This window comes from Saccostrea echinata, unplaced genomic scaffold (genome assembly GCF_033153115.1).
Source record: "Saccostrea echinata isolate AGI-Se365-2 ecotype Australia unplaced genomic scaffold, CSIRO_AGI_Sech_v1 ptg000014l, whole genome shotgun sequence".
NCBI classification, from domain to species: Eukaryota; Metazoa; Mollusca; class Bivalvia; order Ostreida; family Ostreidae; genus Saccostrea; species Saccostrea echinata.
In genome coordinates this window covers 1,362,447-1,381,523 of record NW_026889763.1, presented here as the reverse complement: position 1 = coordinate 1,381,523, position 19,077 = coordinate 1,362,447, and the positions used below count along the sequence as shown (strand labels likewise).

The following is a 19,077-nucleotide window of genomic DNA, read 5'->3' as shown; positions in this document are numbered from 1 at the left end:
TTAGGGCAGGGCTCTATTGATTATATAGTGAAAATGCATTAATTCTTTGAAAATCTTCTTCTCTGCTCCTGGGTATTATTTAAACAAACTAAGTGCATGATTATGATAGGCAAGGATGCCTCTTCCAAAATTTTTAAATACATGGCCTCAGTTTTTGGGATTCTTGAGGAGGGGGGGAGGGGGCTCTATTGATTATATAGTGAAAATGCATTAATTCTATTAATTAATCATTAACTAATCCTGTCTGCTCCTTAGTTTTGAGCTGATAAATAAATTGCTTAGCTATGATGAAGATAGGAGCTTCGAACAGAATTTTTAAATCTTGTGGTCCTAGGGTCAGGGGTTCTGGCATAATGAGGGAGGGGGGGCTTTTGATAATATAGTGGAAAAGTGTTAATTCTTTGAAGTCCATAGTTATGATGATGAGGGTAACTCTTCCAAATTTGTAAATTTCTTGACCTTTGGTCTTGGGTTCTGGTGTTAGGGTAAGGCTTTGTTGAATCTGTAGTGAAAATGCATTGTACCTGTGAAATTCTTCTCTGCTTCTGGGCATATCGAAAGCAAACTGAGTAAAAGTTTAAATGATATAAGTAAGCGTATTTCTACCAGATTTTTGAACATCTGGACAATTTGTCTAAGCATTCTGGTCCTGGACAGGGCTCTATTAATTTGTATTCTACTGAGAGAAGTTATTCCCCTTTTCCATTCACCTTTGATAATTAATCACTGTAAATAATGTATTTGAAAGATTAATAGAATAAGATAATTATGCAAGAATGTTTATCGTATAATTCAAAAAGTACTTTCTTAGTTTTAATAATCAGGCAGACCTGTAAGTAATAGATAAATAAAAATGAGACAAAAATAACTTATCTTATTAAAAGTTCTTCAAAGACCATAAGAGAGGTCAATGCTAGAGGTCTTAATATGGGCTTAAAAATAGTACAGAAGCACTAATAGTTTGTTAATAGTCTGCATGGTGATAATATTAAGTGGGGGACAGATTAGAACTTAATTTATGAGTTGATACTGAATACTAGACTAATTATTTTGTTGATCCTGATCTTCCTACTTCTCTTGCTTTAGGGCAACAAAGCTTCATCTGTCAGTGTATTTAACTTCTAAATTGTTGTATTATTCTCAGGTGACCGTTAAGGACCTTGGGCCTCTTGTTTATTTATGGAGATTGAAGTAATGCTATAGAAAGGAGAATGCTAACAGGAAATTCTTTTCATCTTTTCAGGAAAGTGTTCTCGTTTATTATTACCAATAGGAAGAATATGTATGGAGCAGAAGTAAGCATGTAAGTATATATTTATTTCCATTGCCATGAGTGAAATGAAATCAATGGAGTAACAAGGCTGGAAAGGAGTACCGTATACAGGGTTATTTTTGCCATGTGTAATTTTCACCCTATTACATTTGAAAACAAATTCACCATGTTTAAAATTCACCCAGAAACAGAGTTTTTTTTTGTTTTGTTTTTTTATAAAGGGAAAATAATGTTTTTGTTGAATTGTCCCCATTTTAAATTTACCCACTGACATGGGAGAAGGGGGGGGGGGGAGAGGGGGGTTCCCTTTATACAGTATTGAATTATCAGGTTGTCCTCAGGATATAAATTTGAATTTTTTTTAATTTAAAAGACAAAGAAGTTTTCACTCATCTGGTACAAATTAAAGCAAGCATTTTTAGCTCACCTGAGCTGAAAGCTCAAGTGAGCTTTTCTGATCACATTTTGTCTGTAGTCTGTCTGTCTGTCTGTCTGTCTGTCTGTCTGTCCGTCTGTCTGTAAACTTTTCACATTTTTGACTTCTTCTCCAGAACCACTGGGCCAATTTCAACCAAACTTGCCATAAAGCATCCTTGGGTGAAGGGGGTTCAAGTTTTTTCAAATGAAGGGCCACACCCTCTTCCAAGGGGAGATAATTAAGAATTGGTGAAAATTTGGTGTCATCTTTTAAAAATCTTGTTCTCAAGAACCGTTGAGCCAGAAAAGTTTATACTTATGTGAAACCTTCATTATATAGTGTAGATTCAAGTTTGTTCAAATCATGACCCCCGGGGGTAGGGTGGGGCCACAATGAGGGATCAAAGTTTTGTATAGGAATATATAGACTGAAAAAAAATCTTCTTCTCAAGAACAACAGAGTCACAATTAATCATATTGATATGGAATCATCCTCAGGTTGTGTAGATTCAAGTTTGTTCAAATCATTACCTCAGGGGTAGGGTGGGGCCACAATGGGGGATCAAACTTTTACATAGGAATATATACGAAAAATCTTTAAAAATCTTCTTCTCAAGAACAACAAAGCCACAATTAGTCATATTGATTTGGAATCATCCTCAGGTAGTGTAGATTCAAGTTTGTTCAAATCATGACCCCTGGGGGTAGGGTGGGGCCACAGTGGAGGATCAAACTTTTACATAGGAATATATAGGGAAAATCTTTAAAAATCTTCTTCTCAAGAACAACAAATCCAAATTAGTCATATTGATATGGAATCATCTTCAAGTAGTGTAGATTCAAATATGTTCAAATCATGACCCCCGGGGGTAGGGTGGGGCTACAATGGGGGATCAAATTTTTACATAGGGATATATAGGAAAATTCTTTAAAAATCTTCTTCTCAAGAACAACAAAGCCACAATTAGTCATATTGATATGGAATCATCCCCAAATATTGTAGATTCAAGCTTGTTCAAGGCATCCACCAGTAGTAGGGTGGGGCCATAATGGGGGATCAAAGTTTTACAAAAGAACATATACAGGAAATATCTTTAAAAATCTTCTTCAGTCTCAAGAACAACAAAGCCATGATCAGTCATATTGATATAGAAGCATCCTCAGGTAGTGTACATTCAAGTTTGTTCAAATCATGAACACCCCCCCCCCCCCCCCCCTACCCGGGTAGGGTGTTAGACATATTTAAAATTCTGTTTTAAAGAACAGCAAAATCATGATTAGTTATATGAAGATAGAAGCATCCTCAGAAGGTTTATATTCAATTTCATTCAAAACATGGCACCTTGGGGCAGGGTATGCCTAGAACAGGCGATCAAAGCTTTATATATGAATATATAGGAGAAATATAGAAGAAAACTGCTGACGAAGAACAGCAGGGCCATTTTGACTCAGATGAGCGTTGTGGCCCATGGGCCTCTTGTTTTAAAGTCTTTTATAGATTAATTAAAACCTTTGATTTTAATGTTTGATGCTGAGAATACAGTCATTTATAGGTAAAAAATTATTTTGATTTAGAGGGAAAATCGTATGAAGGATAAAGCTTTAGATTTAGTATTTTGTAGATTACAGCAGTTTGTTATAATCTTTTGAAGGTTACAACTCTTTTTTTTTATATTTTATAGGATACAACCTTTTGAGGGACTGTTAGATTACTACATTTCTGCAGATGACTTGGGAAAATGTGCAGTAAGTACTGCTTTACAGTCTGGCCCCAAGACCATAAACTGAGAACAGCTTTAAGTCAAAATTTCAAACCAATATAACTTTTGAAATAATTTTGATAATGAAACAAAACTTTTATCATATATTTGAATTTAAATGTTATATAAAATTGCAAATTTTGAAGCAAATACATTAAATAAAACTCAAGATATAAAAAATCAAAATTTTGACTTAAGTCTATTCTCAGTTTATGGTCTTGGGGCCAGGTCACAGAAACTTATAGACTAATAATGTCAGAATTTTGATGATTAAAATTTTCAATAACTATTAGACTGAAGGATAATGAAGATATATGTATCTAAATGACATTAGCAAACTGTTAAAAAAATGAACAGAAAGACCACAATAAGCCACATTAATTTGCAAGTGTCTTTACCTAGTTTGTTCAAATTAATGAATGATCTCCCTTATTTCTTTTCCTTTACTCATGAAAACTTACTATTAAAAAGTGCAGGCATGAAGGAAATGAGTCCCATGGTCCAGAGATTAGACCCAGGGTCAGACTGGATAACATAAAATGTATTACATCATAAAATTATGCTACTTTACTTCTGAAATACTTAGCAGACAAACGGTATGCTTTTAGACCCTAACCAACATTGTGCATTTTATATCCACAAATAAATGATTCAAGCCCCAGAGTGGGGCTAAGTTGATCATATTTTGAGGAGCTCTTGATATGTAGATAACTGTCAGTGCCTTTGGGCCTCTTGTTAATGATAGGAATTTGTTCACTTTTTAAATGGAACAAATTGTATTTTTTAGGAAATTATGAAGTTTTTGGTGAAGGAAGTTCCACAAGGTGTGGCAGAGAGTTTAGGAGAGAAAATTTTCACTAGTATTCCTATGAATGAACTGGAAAGGTAAGTCAAAACTGGAAATTGTAGGCTGTTTAAAAAAAATAATATTCCATAATTAAAAGTACACTAAAATACAACAAGAGATTTTCTCCAGGACAAAATTACTCTTACTAAAGCTTTAATTTGCCATATAGGTATAAACTTTTACTACAGTCTTACTGTAAGTGTAAAATATTTGGCAGAAATTGATATTTTAAAAAGTTGGCATAGATTTGATTTAGCGCATTTCTTAATGCTCTTATTAATGTGTACATGTGCAAGACATTTAGCGTGTACTTGAATTGTCGGACGTTGCTTTCCGCCAAAGGGGCTAAAAAGAATACAAGCCAAATGTAATACATTTACAGTATTTTATCATCCAATGAAATCAGTTTACCATAATTTTTGACAATTGTTGGTCATATCTTCACTTATTCCCAGTTTCAGTTTTATTATTTTAGGGTAACCTGGCGTTCAGGACCCTGGAAATTGTCTCTTGTTATAGCTTGTACATCTGTTTGTGTATTATTTGGAGAGCTAGTGAAAAATTCTAGTTCAGACATGAAAGAGAACTTTTAAGTACTGTCAACAAAAATTTATTCTGAAAGATAATAACCTCAATCATTCAAACTAATTACCGTATGAAAAAGTCTCTCAAAATCATGCAGCAAAGCTACAATATTCATTGACTAGCATCTTCATTTAGTACAACATAGATAAAATATTTTAGCCCAAAAATGTATATAACTTTAGCATTTTTACCTCTCCAATCTCAAAAAAGGTTACGTAAAAAATATTCTTGGTGATAGGAAATGAAAGGTCATGCTCCTGTCTAATGGGAAGCAATTAAGAAATGTATAAAATAGGATGGGATAATTATATCCCCTGCAAACAGAGTTGTGTTTAGGAGAGGGAGGAGAGAGTAAACAGAAATCACCTCGTCTGTCTGTGCAATCTTTAACCAAAGGTCATTCCAGCAAGTTCAAGGATAAGGCAGAAAAAGTGTAAATTTTGTGTCAGGTCCTTAAGGAGGTTGGATCCTGCCATCAAAAGTAATGAGAATTTTTTATCAAGTATATTTTTAGAATTTATACACATAGCTTTATTAAAAATCAAAACAAAAAATGGGGGTCAATGCGCTTCTTTTGCCGCTACAGAGCATTTAGTTTGACCTTTTTGCACTGTAAATACGTCTTACACATAAATCAATTTTTAAAGTTTTTCCTTCAATATTTTTTGTTCAAATAAATTATGGTGAACAAACACAGTCTTATTTCATCTTAAATAGACACATTAAAATTTGTAACAACGAAGAAATTTTTGAATTACTCCGCATGTTCAATTATTTGACCTTTTTGCACTCAAACATTTTCATTTTTCTGGTATTAAAATTTAACAAGCAAAAAAAATCATTTGAAAGTAATGACATTTTACTGAATTTAAGAAGAATGATTAAAAGTATCGTATATATTCAGAAAAGAAAATCAAAAGTGGGGGTCTGATGTTAATTTTTAGATATTACTAAAATAGTGCTAATTTTAAGCTTAAATTAGGGCTATTTTTTTTCTTCATTTCCACAATATATTTGCTATATTTATCAAATATGATGATAGAATTCATGGCAGTTTTTTTAATAGATAATTTAGGACCAGTATAAAACAGTCCACTGCACAAAAGAACTATGTGTGCAGACTACATGTAAAAATAGGAATCCAAACTTAACATACTTTTAATTCTTCGAAAGAGAAAAAATGATCATTTTCTTCTAAAAAACCTTCCGCCACAAAATATAGTTCCTCACTTAATGCTTTTGGTATGGAATTTAATCATGGAGTTTTAACTGAATATAGTTAAATTGGCATTGTAGAATCCAAATTTATTGTAAGAATTAAAACATTATGCAGAATTTTTGAAATATAGGTTAAGATAAGAATCTGCTCAAAAGCTCAGGAGCGAACCTCGTTAACATTCTAAAAGAGAAACAATGGAAGCACATACTTGACAAAAAGATTTCCTATGACCTGACAGTTTGTGTTTACCTTGACTGCAGATCATTCTGGCAAGTTCAAGGTCACTGGCAGAAACCTAAAGATATATTGTGACCTTGACCCAAGGTTGGTTGGGCAAGTTCAAGGTCATCTTAAGAAAAATTTACATGAGTAGACTCTTAGGGAGAACTATGATGATGATACTGTACTTATAATGGAAATATATATACAGTAGTATTGGTATTCTTCCTAATAATTTTCTAAATTTTTAGCTCACCTGAGCCGAAGGCTCACCTATTGTGGTCCCACCCCTACCTCCGGGGGTCATGATTTGAACAAACTGGAATCTACACTGTTCAAAATCTTGACCCCCGGGGATAGGGTGGGGCCACAATGGGGGATCAAAGTTTTACATAGAAATATATAGGAAAATATCTTTAAAAATCTTCTTCTTAAGAACAGCAAAGCCATGATTGGTCATATTCATATGGAAGCATCCTCAGGTAGTGTAGATTCCAGTTTGTTCAAATCATGACCCCCGGAGGTAGGGGTGGGACCACAATGGGTGATCAAAGTTTACAGAAAAGCCATGATTAGTCAAAATGATATGGAGGCATCCTTGGGTAGTGTAGAATGAAATTTGTTCAAATGAGTGCCCCCGGGGGTAGGGTGGGGCCACAATAGGGGATCAAATTTTTACAAATGAATATATGGGAACAAATCTTCTGCTCAAGAACAGCAAAGCCATTTGTTATATTGATATGAAAGCATCATCAGGTTGTTTAAAATTCAACAACAACCCCCACCCACCCCACCCCCACCCCCTGTAAACTTTTCAATACTGAACTGATTTTTGCTTTTTTTTCTAGCCAAGGTGCGCAGATGACCGATGTGGCCCATGGGCCTCTTGTTTGGTGATAATTGGAGAAAGGTGGTGGGATGGGGTTGGGGGTGTTTTTACAAACAATATCACATTAGACTTGTCAAGCCTTGAGATATGCTCCTGCAATAGCCATGAAGTTATTTCAAATGAACCTGAACCCCTGCTAAATGCACAAGCACTTGACATTTTAAACATTTCTCTTGTTATATAAAAAACTTCCAAACACTTAAAAACATGAAGTTCATGTGGGAATATGAGGAAGCTCCTGTATAGTGTTCTGTTATTTATGACTCAATAGTTCGTACAAAAAAAAGTTATCTATAACTGTATGAGGATATTATATTATGAACCTTCACCTGGTTAAAAGCCAAGAATAAGAGGTGCAGATTCAATGGCCATAATAAACAAATCCTGTAAGATTCGGAGAGTTTTATGGCCTCTCATTCAGGCCCGTAGGAAGCAATTTCAGTTTGGGGGGCACAGGCATACATTTTCAGTTTGGGGGCACTATCAACTACCAAAAATTCCTTGACAAGCCCCCCCCCCCCCCCCCCAAAAAAAAAGGTCATCAGGTGTTTTTATTGAGGAGACACAAGCATATAGTAGCTTAGTTTTCTATAGTTATCTATATATCGGCAAAATTATTGGGGGGGGGGGGAGGAACGCCCCCCTCCCCCCCCCCCCCCGTCCTACAGCCATGCATTTTAATCAAGATATTACATTATACTTTTTTTTTCTTTGAAGGGAGCAGCTGCAGAGAATCATGAAGAGAGCAACAATAAAAAAGAGAAGATCAAATCCATATTTAGCTAGATATTAATAAAAATAACTTTATTTCCCCAATTTTTTTCTGTTTATTCAGTAATTACTGGTTTGATTGATCTCTGGTTTGAATTATTGAACCAATATAAGCAGTATGCAATTATTTATGGCTACATTGATACATAATTATGTAGGGGTTAAACACACAAATATTTTTGGTAAGAAAATGTACTATATTTAAAATGTTTAATTAGTTATACTGTAGGCGGAGCCATGCCCAGTTCCATATTTAGAATGATTTTCATGTAGAAGAGCAATTATCATGTTCTAAATTGAAATAGTATTAAGGATAGGGAAAAAAAACTATATCCATCAAATTAATATGAATGAATGTGAACTGCGGTTTTACCAGGTATTTAATTATTGTGTAGGAGTTAACGCTCGGTGTTAATTTATGCTATATTTGTGCTCTCGACATTGTGAATTCCAGAAACAAAAATTAATATAAAAAGTTTTACTTGTACATGTACATGTGCGTAGATTACAAATTTTTTAGGTTTACTAATTCAAACAACCACAATTAATTGCCCAAAGAAAAAATTAACTAAATTATGTCTGCAAATTTTAATCCTTAACGTACCGGTGGTTTATTTTTAACTCTTCTATCTGTGGATTACTGAGTGTAGAAATGATCATTTTCGCTAGCCAGGTACATGTACTCCTGATCTGCTACCTATGCCTTAAACACCCCTCACAGAATCAGGAATAGGTAAAATAGTTCGGGAATACTTAACTAGTTAAGATAAGGAATGTTGTAGATTTATACTGAACACGTGTCTGTGACAAAGAACATTGTGTTCGTGAGTAGTTACATATCAAAACAAGGAAATGAAAATGAACCAGAAACTGCGACTGCAAGCACCCAAACAGTGGGTTTCCTCCTTTTCCATGGCAACAGCACTCATTTTGGATGTTGCATGCACAACTATACTGACTGAAGTTTTATTAAGATTTTTCAAGCCTGCATCTGCAAGAACTGCTGTGGAAAGAAATTGGGTGGAACAATTTGTCCCCCTGACTTTGTTCTGGGTGACATTATTATGAAATTTTCATTTCTTCCAATTCCTTTAAATGTGCAGGATGTAGGAAATAAACAACAGTTCATTCTTGTTTTTTTATTTGGATTTCACAAATCACGTGTATAACAAAAAACACAATTCTCTTTTTAAGACGTTTGTCAAGTGATTATGCAATTACATCTGTTTCTAAGACATTAAGTGATATTACTAGTCTATACGATTCATTTATTCACCAAGAGTATTATTAACATCAATCTCACAAACCATTATAACTAGTAACCTTAAAGTACATTGATGATCTTCATGATAAAAATAAAATGAACTGAGTACATGAAAATGACCCCAAAAAAACATATTGGTTAACAACTCTGCATAATAATTGTGAAATCACAAGAAAAAAATATAATACTAGTACATGTAATAAACACTGTATTTACAGCCTGATATTTAAAGGGAAAAAAAACTTGAAACTGAAATAAAGTAAGCTTTACTTGAACAGAAACTATACAAAATTACAATATGAACACAAGCAAAACAGTATTTAAATGTTTTAAAAATAGTAGATCTAAACTTCAAAAGAAAGATTGAAAATACATATTCCAAATATTCATTATTTACATTTTTGCTTTGAAATTTGACACAGGAGGCAGATATATGGTTACACCCCCCCCCCCCTTTTCTCAAGCCCCTGTTGTATGAGCTGTGTTGAAAAATTATGGAACTTCTAATATATTGATTTTAATGACGTTTCAAATTAAATTTTAAATAAGAGATAGATAAATTTTGCATATTTATCTAGTATTCGGTTATTCATTATACTTATAAAATTTGCTTTCAGAATTTTGTTTATGGTCTTGATGGTAAAATTTTGTTTTTTATGGTACTTTTAAACAATAATTTAAAATTTATCAACGGAAAGTAGCAAGGTGATTCTCTCTTTAAAATAATTACAAGTTAGAAGTTTTGTAAGTGAACTTCTGAAAACAAGCAGAGAAGTACACGTGTACAAATAATACACAGGTTTAAATTTGAAGAAACTTCAATAACATCCTGTTGCGATGGTGTAAAATTTAAATATTGTACATGACTTATGATGTTGCATGGTATTAAATTGTGTTCTCTATCTGAATAAATCAACATTTTCTTCAGCAGTGACAGGAAATGATATAGATAAGGGGGACAAAAAAACTAACTATGATTGTGTCAAATATCCTATTCAGCCTTCTTCACAGATCTCAAGTCATCAAGTTCAACCATCTTTTCAGATCTAGTCACAACGCCGAGGAAAATGGGAGGGGGGAACAATATCACATAAAAAACTGAAAGAGCTTCATGATCAAGTCACATAAAATAAACTAGTTTCCACAAAACTTTGATGTGATCTACATGTAAATGTTGGGTACATATATGCTAAGAAAATGGTCTATACTGAATTTATGTATGTTGATATGACCTGCAAATCAGTAATTCTTATACTCTAATATGAATTTTTCATTGGTGAATATCAAATAAAACTAGAAACAGAATTCCCTGAAAGGATGAAAATAAACATTGCGGAGAGTACCTCAATTGGAATTGTTTTAGAAATTGCCTGAGAAAATGACTGGTCCCTTGAATGTAAACTATTTGTCCTGAAGCTTGTACATAATAAATAATGGAATTCTGTGGTATTATATTAACTTACACACAAAAAAATAAAAATAATAATTAATATCAGAAATTACTGAAGATGCCAAAAGAAATGATCAGATCTTTGGACTTGGTTCAATATGTACACAAAAAACATGAACTTTTGCGATTTCACAAAAAAAAGCTATAATTGTAGTTATTAATCATATTAATTTAGTAGAACATGGCGGAGATAACACTGTCTGGTGACATTTATTGGTGGAATATTAATTTTTTTGGTTACATAAGCTGGACGGTAGACCTCTTTGAAGCCTTTTCTTGTTAAGTAGCACCATCCTGTGGTAGAATTTTTGGCCATCCAAGAAAGAAAAAATCCACTTGTTACACTCATTTGAATTAACACAAGAGTTGCCTCTAATCATATATAATGCAGAGGCATTTGGCACAGTGTAATTTAAAGTATGAAAAACTACAACACAATAAGGAAACTTTGGCTACATGATATAACGTTGAACAAGGGGTAAGTGATGAAAGGGGGAAGGGGGGTGGGGCTAACTGGGAGATAGGAGTGGGGTATTAGGGGAGGAAAATGTAGGACTGAACGTGAAGTCAAAAGCCCCACTCCCAAACACTTGTCCCTGGGATAGGCTGGAACCAGTGGACTGCAGGCCTGAACTGGAGCTGCTAGCTGTTTCATTGGATGAAGTGTCCATTGAACTGTCCATAGAGGAATCGGACACCGAACTATTTAAAGTCCCGTCATGTGATTTGATTTCTTTCTCGTAATTTTCTAGCTGTCGCATGAAGTTTAAATTTGGAGATATGACACTTCGACGAGATTTAATGTGTTCGAAGGCGGTTTCCAGCCCGACTTTGGCAGTGAACATGAGATAGGCTAGACAGATCGTGGCACTGCGGCTTACACCTGCTTGACAGTGCACTAATACTTTGCCATGATTTTCTCGAACTGAGTCTGTAAAAGAAACAGAAATGAAGAAAATATTAAACAATAAAATGTATGTGTTTAGACTCATGCATAATGTTTTATTTGAATTGTAACATAGCATCTTTTCAAAGCAAATTAGCTTTTTTCTTCTTATAATATTAATACTGTTTTATTATTTTGTTTTATCAATTCTTAAAAAAAAATCTCATCAGTCCAAATTCATTTATCCCATGGAAGTAACGAAAGTAATTTTATTCCTCTTTTGTCTTATTAACTGAACTGGTGCCCATACCTATAAAAGCATTGCTCTGGGGGAACCAGGCTGCCAGATCTGCATTAGGGTTATCATCAACAGGAATGTTCATATAACTGAAGTCCTGCTCAAAGAGATTCTTGCACTTAGTTGAAACGTTCATTAATGATGTAATTCCAAGGCGGTGCAGAAGTTCCAAATTGGATGCATCCTGAAAGTTACCTAGGTAGAGGAATGGGAGTATTTCCACTGGAGCGTCCTACAATATTTGAATCAATGAATAAATACATACATCTTGCACAGACAACTAAATTATCCAAGTATGTTTGTTTTCCAATTTTAATATAATGGTTAATCTGTTAACTACTATAGTATGTCAATGAGCACAAAAAATATCTCCATTAAGTCTGATATTTGACTTGTGGGACTTGGGAGAGATGTTTTGAGCATGAGCAGTCTTTGGGTCTGACCTATCTGTGGACATTGTCGGGTTCCACGTTGAGGGTACTATATGTGGTTAACTTGGACTGACGATCACACAGCTTGTGCGTATGTGTGTGTGTGTGGGGGGGGGGGGGGGGGGATAGAGTTGGTCTTACCTGTCTGTGGACATTATCGAGTTCCACTTTGAAGGTACTACATGGGGTTAACTTGGACTGACAGTCACACAGCATGTGTGTGTGTGTTTGGGGGGGGGGGGGGGGGTAGAGTTTGTCTTACCTGTCTGTGGACATTGTCGGGTTCCACATTGAGGGTACTACATGTGGTTAACTTGGATTGACAGTCACACAACTCTGGGTATGTGGAACAGAAGTCTTTGTATCCTCCTGTAAGAAAATTTACACCATTAGTGAAAGATATGTCAAATATTATGTAACAAACACTTGGGACTATTGTACATGTACATTATAATTTTAATCAAATTCCATCAGTACTAATACAATGTATGTATTCACATTGTATTATCCCACAATTGAGGCTTTGTGAGGATAATTGATTTAGACTGAAATATCTTGTCTTTCTGTGCGTTGTGCGTATCTAAAAAGTACGATCTAGTTCTTTAAAAAATCAGGCACTTACTAAATACCTAAGACCAAGTACAAAATATGCCGTATATATCATTGTGGGGTCATAATAAGTCAGACTCAAGAACATGTGAAGTAGATTGTACAATATTTAATCGTTCTTCGCGAAAGGACATTTCCTTAATTCTTCAGAGTCGAGTGTCAATTACACATTTAAAAGCGTACACAGTCACTGAGTTACTTCTGTAAATGTATTCTTTGTTCACGTACGTCATTTTCCTTTTCTAAGGAAAGTCAATAAAGGGGAAAAAACTTCCTGGATAAAACATGCTAACATAAGTACACTACTTCACATATTTATTCAATATTTATTACACTACACAAAAAGATCGTTTCCCGTATCAATACTTATATGCAAACAACAAACACACCTATATCAATGACAAGTCTGTCGAATTCCACTCCCTTTGCAAATTAAATTATGGCTATGTTATCAGTATACATGTATTCGGGATGATTTCATTGGCAAATGCAGTCAATATGTTTATTAAGTGAGAGCGTATCAATTTCATCATCTTCTAAATTTAGCAAATTAAACAGACCATCTATATGTTATTTATAGCTTCTAAAATTAAACACAAAGTTCTCATTATCTCCTGCGAAACAGGAACTTGTATTGTGAAAGAAAAAAATGTGAAACTGTTTCATAAGATATGAGACATGCGATATGAAAAGAAAAAAATATATAATACAACTTCAAATTCATAGGTTTTAATAACAATATTAAAAGTAAGACGTTATTTGCAATATATTCTATTCTATATATATAGTTAGAGAGATAGAGATGTTAACAAGTTTCTGTTTTAAATTCTCTGACTTTTAAAAGATATATGAAGATAACTATACAATATCACATATCTTTGAAAATATTTTTGTTTCAGTCATGAATATTCAGTTTTTTCCTAGAATTGATACGTTTTTTTAAACGAAATATTGAATTTGACACGTCCTTTTCTAGTCAAGACGTCTCTTTCAAGCTTTTAAAACTTTCGTTATCCTGCGATACTCTGATATATTATCACCTATTGAACATAGGTATCATTCCTGCCAAATTTCAAAGCTTTTGGAGAAACCTGGGATAAAATGTGTTGTCTTTCTGGAAAAATTGGATGGGGGTCTTTGTTCGCAAACATGTAGAATTTTACCAGGTAAGATTTTAAGTTAAGTCATAACACTTGACTATTCCATGCAATCAAAATATTTCAAAATACCACGACTTAAGAGCACAGTGTATAACGATTATACGTTTATGACATAGATTTTTTTAAGGATTTCTCCAGACTTGTACAGAGTAAAACATTTGATCCCGGAAAATATGAAGGCCCCTATACGAGCTACTTAGAATTCTATTTATACCAAACCGGATGAAATCTACCACTCTCTCTGGCAAGATTTTTTTTTGGTAAAGACGACTTCCGTACTTTCTTAATCTTATAAATATCAAAACTTGAATTTCAGTACTCTTACACTTAAAAATAAAAAATCTACTCATAAACGCACACTGTCCTTCAAGAACAGCTCCTTCGATCATTACATCTACATCATTTCGTGGATCGAAACGGTAATCTAAATTTTTCCAAATAATAATTTTCCATATTTCCAGCTGGACGGATGTGGACGGTGCACGTGTTTGTACTCGAACGCACCTAGCTGGCGAGTGTGGTTAAATTGTTGTGGTCAATCGCATCATCAGCACATGATAAACTGGGATGAGTGGTGCAAAAACAAGTCCTTAGTTATTAGCCCTTAGGCAGAAAATATAGTGATAAATTGTCAACAAATGATAATAATTTGAAGAAAAAAAATTCCACTAAAAAGGGCCGTTTTATTGCGCATTCACTTAAAAAAAATTGCAATCATATCTTCTTTACATGTTATACAGTCTTTTATATCAATAATCTTATTTCAAAACTATTTCCAAATTAAACGTGTATAATTTATGTTCAGTTGTTTACGTGTGATATAAACTTTAATATATTTACTTAATAATTTTCTTTACTTATTTTTTTTTTATTCAAATTTACATTGTATGTACTTAATGAACTACTGTTGATATGTACTTCTCTGAATGGAATTCTTTTCGTAAACAAACTCTGAAATTTCGGTCAACTTAGGTCGTATATTGATGGTGTTTACGGTGATCTTCTGTATAAATGCTGTCCCCAAGTTGGCAAGATTTAATCGATTCACAGTGAGTTCCAAAACCTAGCTTTCATTTAGGAGCGTAAACATAAATACATAGAGAAAAAGTGTAGAGAAAGACGTGTGCAGAGAGAGAGAGAGAGAGAAAGAAAGAACAAGTTTTATATCCACTATTTGAATTCATTTTAGATGCGAAATGTACATGTGCATACTATATAATTAATAACAGTTACAACTGTACCAGCAAAACTCATTAAGATACTTGATACATATGCACTTGCACGCACTGCAAACTAACTACAGGGTCGTGCTACATTGCATTTGCAAATGTAGAGAGAGAGACCAGAAGAAGAAAAAACATCAACAAGCATCATCAGTGAAGAGAAAATAGGTCTGTAAAGTCAGGCACTCCCACGCATCAATCAATAGAGAGAAGGAAAAAAATCGTTTTATCTCTCAATGAATTCTACATCCGCAATCTACCGAGCACTGGCTGTACTTGGACACCAGAGTCAATATTTAACTCAAAGAAGGCATTCTCTGTCTTATCAAGCAGGAACGGGAAATGTTTATATAAACAGTCTTGATTTGTTTGTTTTTGTGCATGTGAAGTGTTGTTGATCATTACAGATTTGGGTTCATCTTATAAACATCTAACAAGTAGCAGGATTTTATTCAAGGTTTTTCTAATTTTAGGAATTTCCAATTAACTTACAATTCTCAAAAGAAAAAGCTTGAATACACAGTTTTATATATATACATATCATAAAGATCATGTATATTAATTTCTATTTAATTCATCTGCAAACTTGGAAATTTCTGTTGCCATTTTCATATCATCTACTTAAAATACATATCTTGAACAAACATTTACGAATGTAAAAATTACACTTAAAAATTGTCTTTCTTCCAAAAGAAGTAAACTATAAATAAATACATATATTATACATGTTATACATGTATTAAATATGTGCTGTATTTTATTTTTAACTTCCTCTTGATGTCCTTGTTTTCAATTTATTCTTCTTCATTAATACAGATTAGATTAGTAATAATTTGCTGTCCTGTTTCAAAAGGCTAAAGTACTCTGTGTTATATAGTCCACAAATCAACAAGGAGGGGAGGGGGGGGGGGCACTTCCAGATACCTTCACCTAAATACCCCTAGAGAATGATTTGACAAAACATTTTCACCCTACATAAATAAAACAATATAGAACAATAAAGAGTAATGGAACTATTTCAGGATTTTCATGAAGTCCATTCTAAATATTTCTGAATTAAAGGGGGATTTTTTTTTCTCAAAAATTCATAAGAACAAAGAACAAACAAAAAAAAGCAAATCTATATCTAGCAGTATCTAGATAAATTAATCAACAGTTTTATGCAATATATTTATTATTTACTGGCCACTTGATCTGCAGCTTTTGTTCAGATATCGTTTTTAATTTTTTTAATTTAATGACTTAGAAAACACCTGTATGGGCCTATGGGGCCAAAATTATATATAATGTGTTTTCCCATCCCCCTTTCCAACTTTGTGTGCAAAATATATTATGTAATTTCTTTCTTTAAAAATTATAATTTGGGTCAAAAATCAAATACATTTTTCTACATGCATACCTTTCAATGCAAATAGTTAAATAAAAGTGGAGTTGCTATGCAAAGGAAATAAAATTTTACTTATAATTGAGTCTCATTATCATTCTTACTTTGGCAAAACTTGTCAGTCATACTGGTACATGATGACTATTAAGAAATAATATACCAATTAACATTATTAATGAAGAAAGTGCATTTTTCAGTATTTATAGCTACTTATACATGTAACATCTGTTATTGTTATAAAGTCACACTGCAAGATTTGTGAGAATGTTTCTTAGATGTTTATCAAAAATAACTTTAATTATATACATGTATATAAATTATATTTTATAACATGTCTTGAAAGCTTTGAAAGTTAACAAATAAATTTGGGTTTTTAACTTGTTTCTCATAAGTTTTGAAAAATAAAACTAAAAAATGTACATTATATCTGTTATATAAATATAAATTGTGAAAAACATGGATATAACACATTTAAAATCTAGCTAATTCAATTAACACCACAAGTGTTAACTATTGAAATTACAACATTCATCACATAATCCCATTTTAAAAATTTTCACTTAATCTCTGATCAGATTAAAAGGTACAAATGTGTAGATTGTATATTGGTATATTGCTAAATACAAGAATTAGTTTGCATATAGTGTTGAAAGATTTAGACTGACTGACCTGTTTGAATTAAATATACACCAATTAAATACACCACTCCAGACATATGATTAATTAGGACAAAGTTTGTTGAGGTAAAATGAGTGAATCTAAAACATTTTTTCCTTCAAAATCTTTAAAAATATTTGCCATAGAAGTTTGAATGGGTTTATAAGGAAATGTCTTTTGACTCTTTTCTTTTTTAAGTTTTTCAGTAAGTTGAATATAGATTTAGATTAGGGCTGTTCTCTGGACAGGTGTCTGAGGAATCGTGGCAGAGATGTGGCTCAGTCGGATATATAGACTGATGCCTTCACTCAAAGTTCATTCCGAATATCAAGTTGAGCCCAAACTCAACAGACCTTAGGATTAGAATAAAAGGCTGCTGGGCTCCACATTTCTCTCTTCTTTTTTTTGAATTCATAATTTGGGAAAAACAAGTAACAAGAGTATTAGGTTGCTCATAATATATTGATACAACCCACTGTCCTAAAAATTGCATGAATATAAATATGTACCAAGACTCAACACAGAATAGAACAGAACAGAATATTTATTTCTGATTTAGAGCCCGAAATAGACAAATATGAAATGATTTACAATAATAAAGAGAGAACATGTTACTGAGTAGCTCATTTTAACAATGAACATGTAACAACCTTGCGATAGACCCAAACTTGGAGGAAAGAATGTCCTCATGCGAGATTCACTTTCATTTTTTGAACATACATGAAGATTCAGTTTTTGGTTATTATGAAAGCAACATTGAAAATGACCAGACAAGTGCCATATAATTTGGATTGAGGGAGGGGGGGGGGGGTGTCTGTCACACATGGAAAATGAGACCAAAAGGAATTGTAACAGTGTTTTTCCCTTGGATGTTTATAAGGAAAGTTTGTTACAAGTCCCTTTGGTAATTAAAACCCTGTCCTTTTGATCAAACCTTCTCAGCAGGGGACTGTGTAACAAATACTGTAAAAAAAAGTTTGTTTAGTTTAGATATTAAATACAGACCTTTAATATAATAGAGCTCGCCCACTTCAATTTGCTGTCGAAGACTTTTTAACACCGAGTAGAGGTTAGAATCTTTGGCTGACAGCTCCAAGTCGACTGTATCCTCGTCATACACAATGATTCGCTTAAACTCGCCATTCTCCAGCTTCCCCCTCTTCGTACAACACGGGACGATGTTCTCGAGGGCCACAAATCCCCCTGATCGGCGTTTCAGGATTGGGGGGCAATGAACGTTCGTTGCGGTGACAATATGGCCTTCGTTGTAGGAAATAAAGGGTCTGCTGTCCAGGATCAATATTTCTTCCTTGGCACTCTCTTGCCATTTTACCAGCATATCCACAGTTATTCCCTTTACTGCTAACGTGTCCATGCTAATGGAAGTTAGAATCCGACTTCACGCTTGCCAAGAATAGTATTCTCTATTATGCAAACGACTAGCTAAGCTGTATACTCATGAATGAAATGTCGTTTTGGTTGGTAAATGACCTTTCCATTGATAAGGGTTGTGAGAAATTTAAATGATTGCGCAATAAAATATAGTTCGTGAGATAATTGATATTCATGAGGAAAGATCTCACTTACTTTTCTTTAAGACTACTGTTTTATTTTCAGTGCTCTTTATCATATGTTCACCTAATTTCTTTTTAGATGCTTTTCTTTTTTCCTGATAATGAGCTATTACATCAATATCCCTACGCCGAACACATCTGACGTCACGTCGTATTTAGGA

General features: G+C 33.5%; 2 protein-coding genes across 2 annotated transcripts in view; one reads left to right on the top strand and one right to left on the bottom strand.

The window, feature by feature from the left end:
• LOC133186618 (small ribosomal subunit protein mS39-like) overlaps positions 1–8,025 on the top strand; it is a 38,397-nt gene extending 30,372 nt beyond the window's left edge. The window contains exons 22-25 of the mRNA XM_061321852.1: positions 1,244–1,303; positions 3,373–3,436; positions 4,238–4,335; positions 7,927–8,025. Of these exons, the coding sequence (XP_061177836.1) occupies positions 1,244–1,303; positions 3,373–3,436; positions 4,238–4,335; positions 7,927–8,002 (298 nt within the window). The 3' untranslated portion in view covers positions 8,003–8,025. The remainder of the gene's footprint in view (positions 1–1,243; positions 1,304–3,372; positions 3,437–4,237; positions 4,336–7,926) is intronic.
• A 1,079-nt stretch (positions 8,026–9,104) lies between these two features.
• Positions 9,105–18,851, bottom strand: LOC133186615 (dual specificity protein phosphatase 4-like). The gene is made up of 4 exons (XM_061321845.1): positions 18,348–18,851; positions 12,572–12,678; positions 11,891–12,110; positions 9,105–11,625 (listed from the first exon to the last, which is right to left on the bottom strand). Exons 1-4 carry the CDS (start codon positions 18,715–18,717, stop codon positions 11,204–11,206), a joined length of 1,119 nt encoding a protein of 372 aa, XP_061177829.1. The 5' UTR covers positions 18,718–18,851; the 3' UTR covers positions 9,105–11,203.
• Between the last annotated feature and the right edge of the window lie 226 nt (positions 18,852–19,077).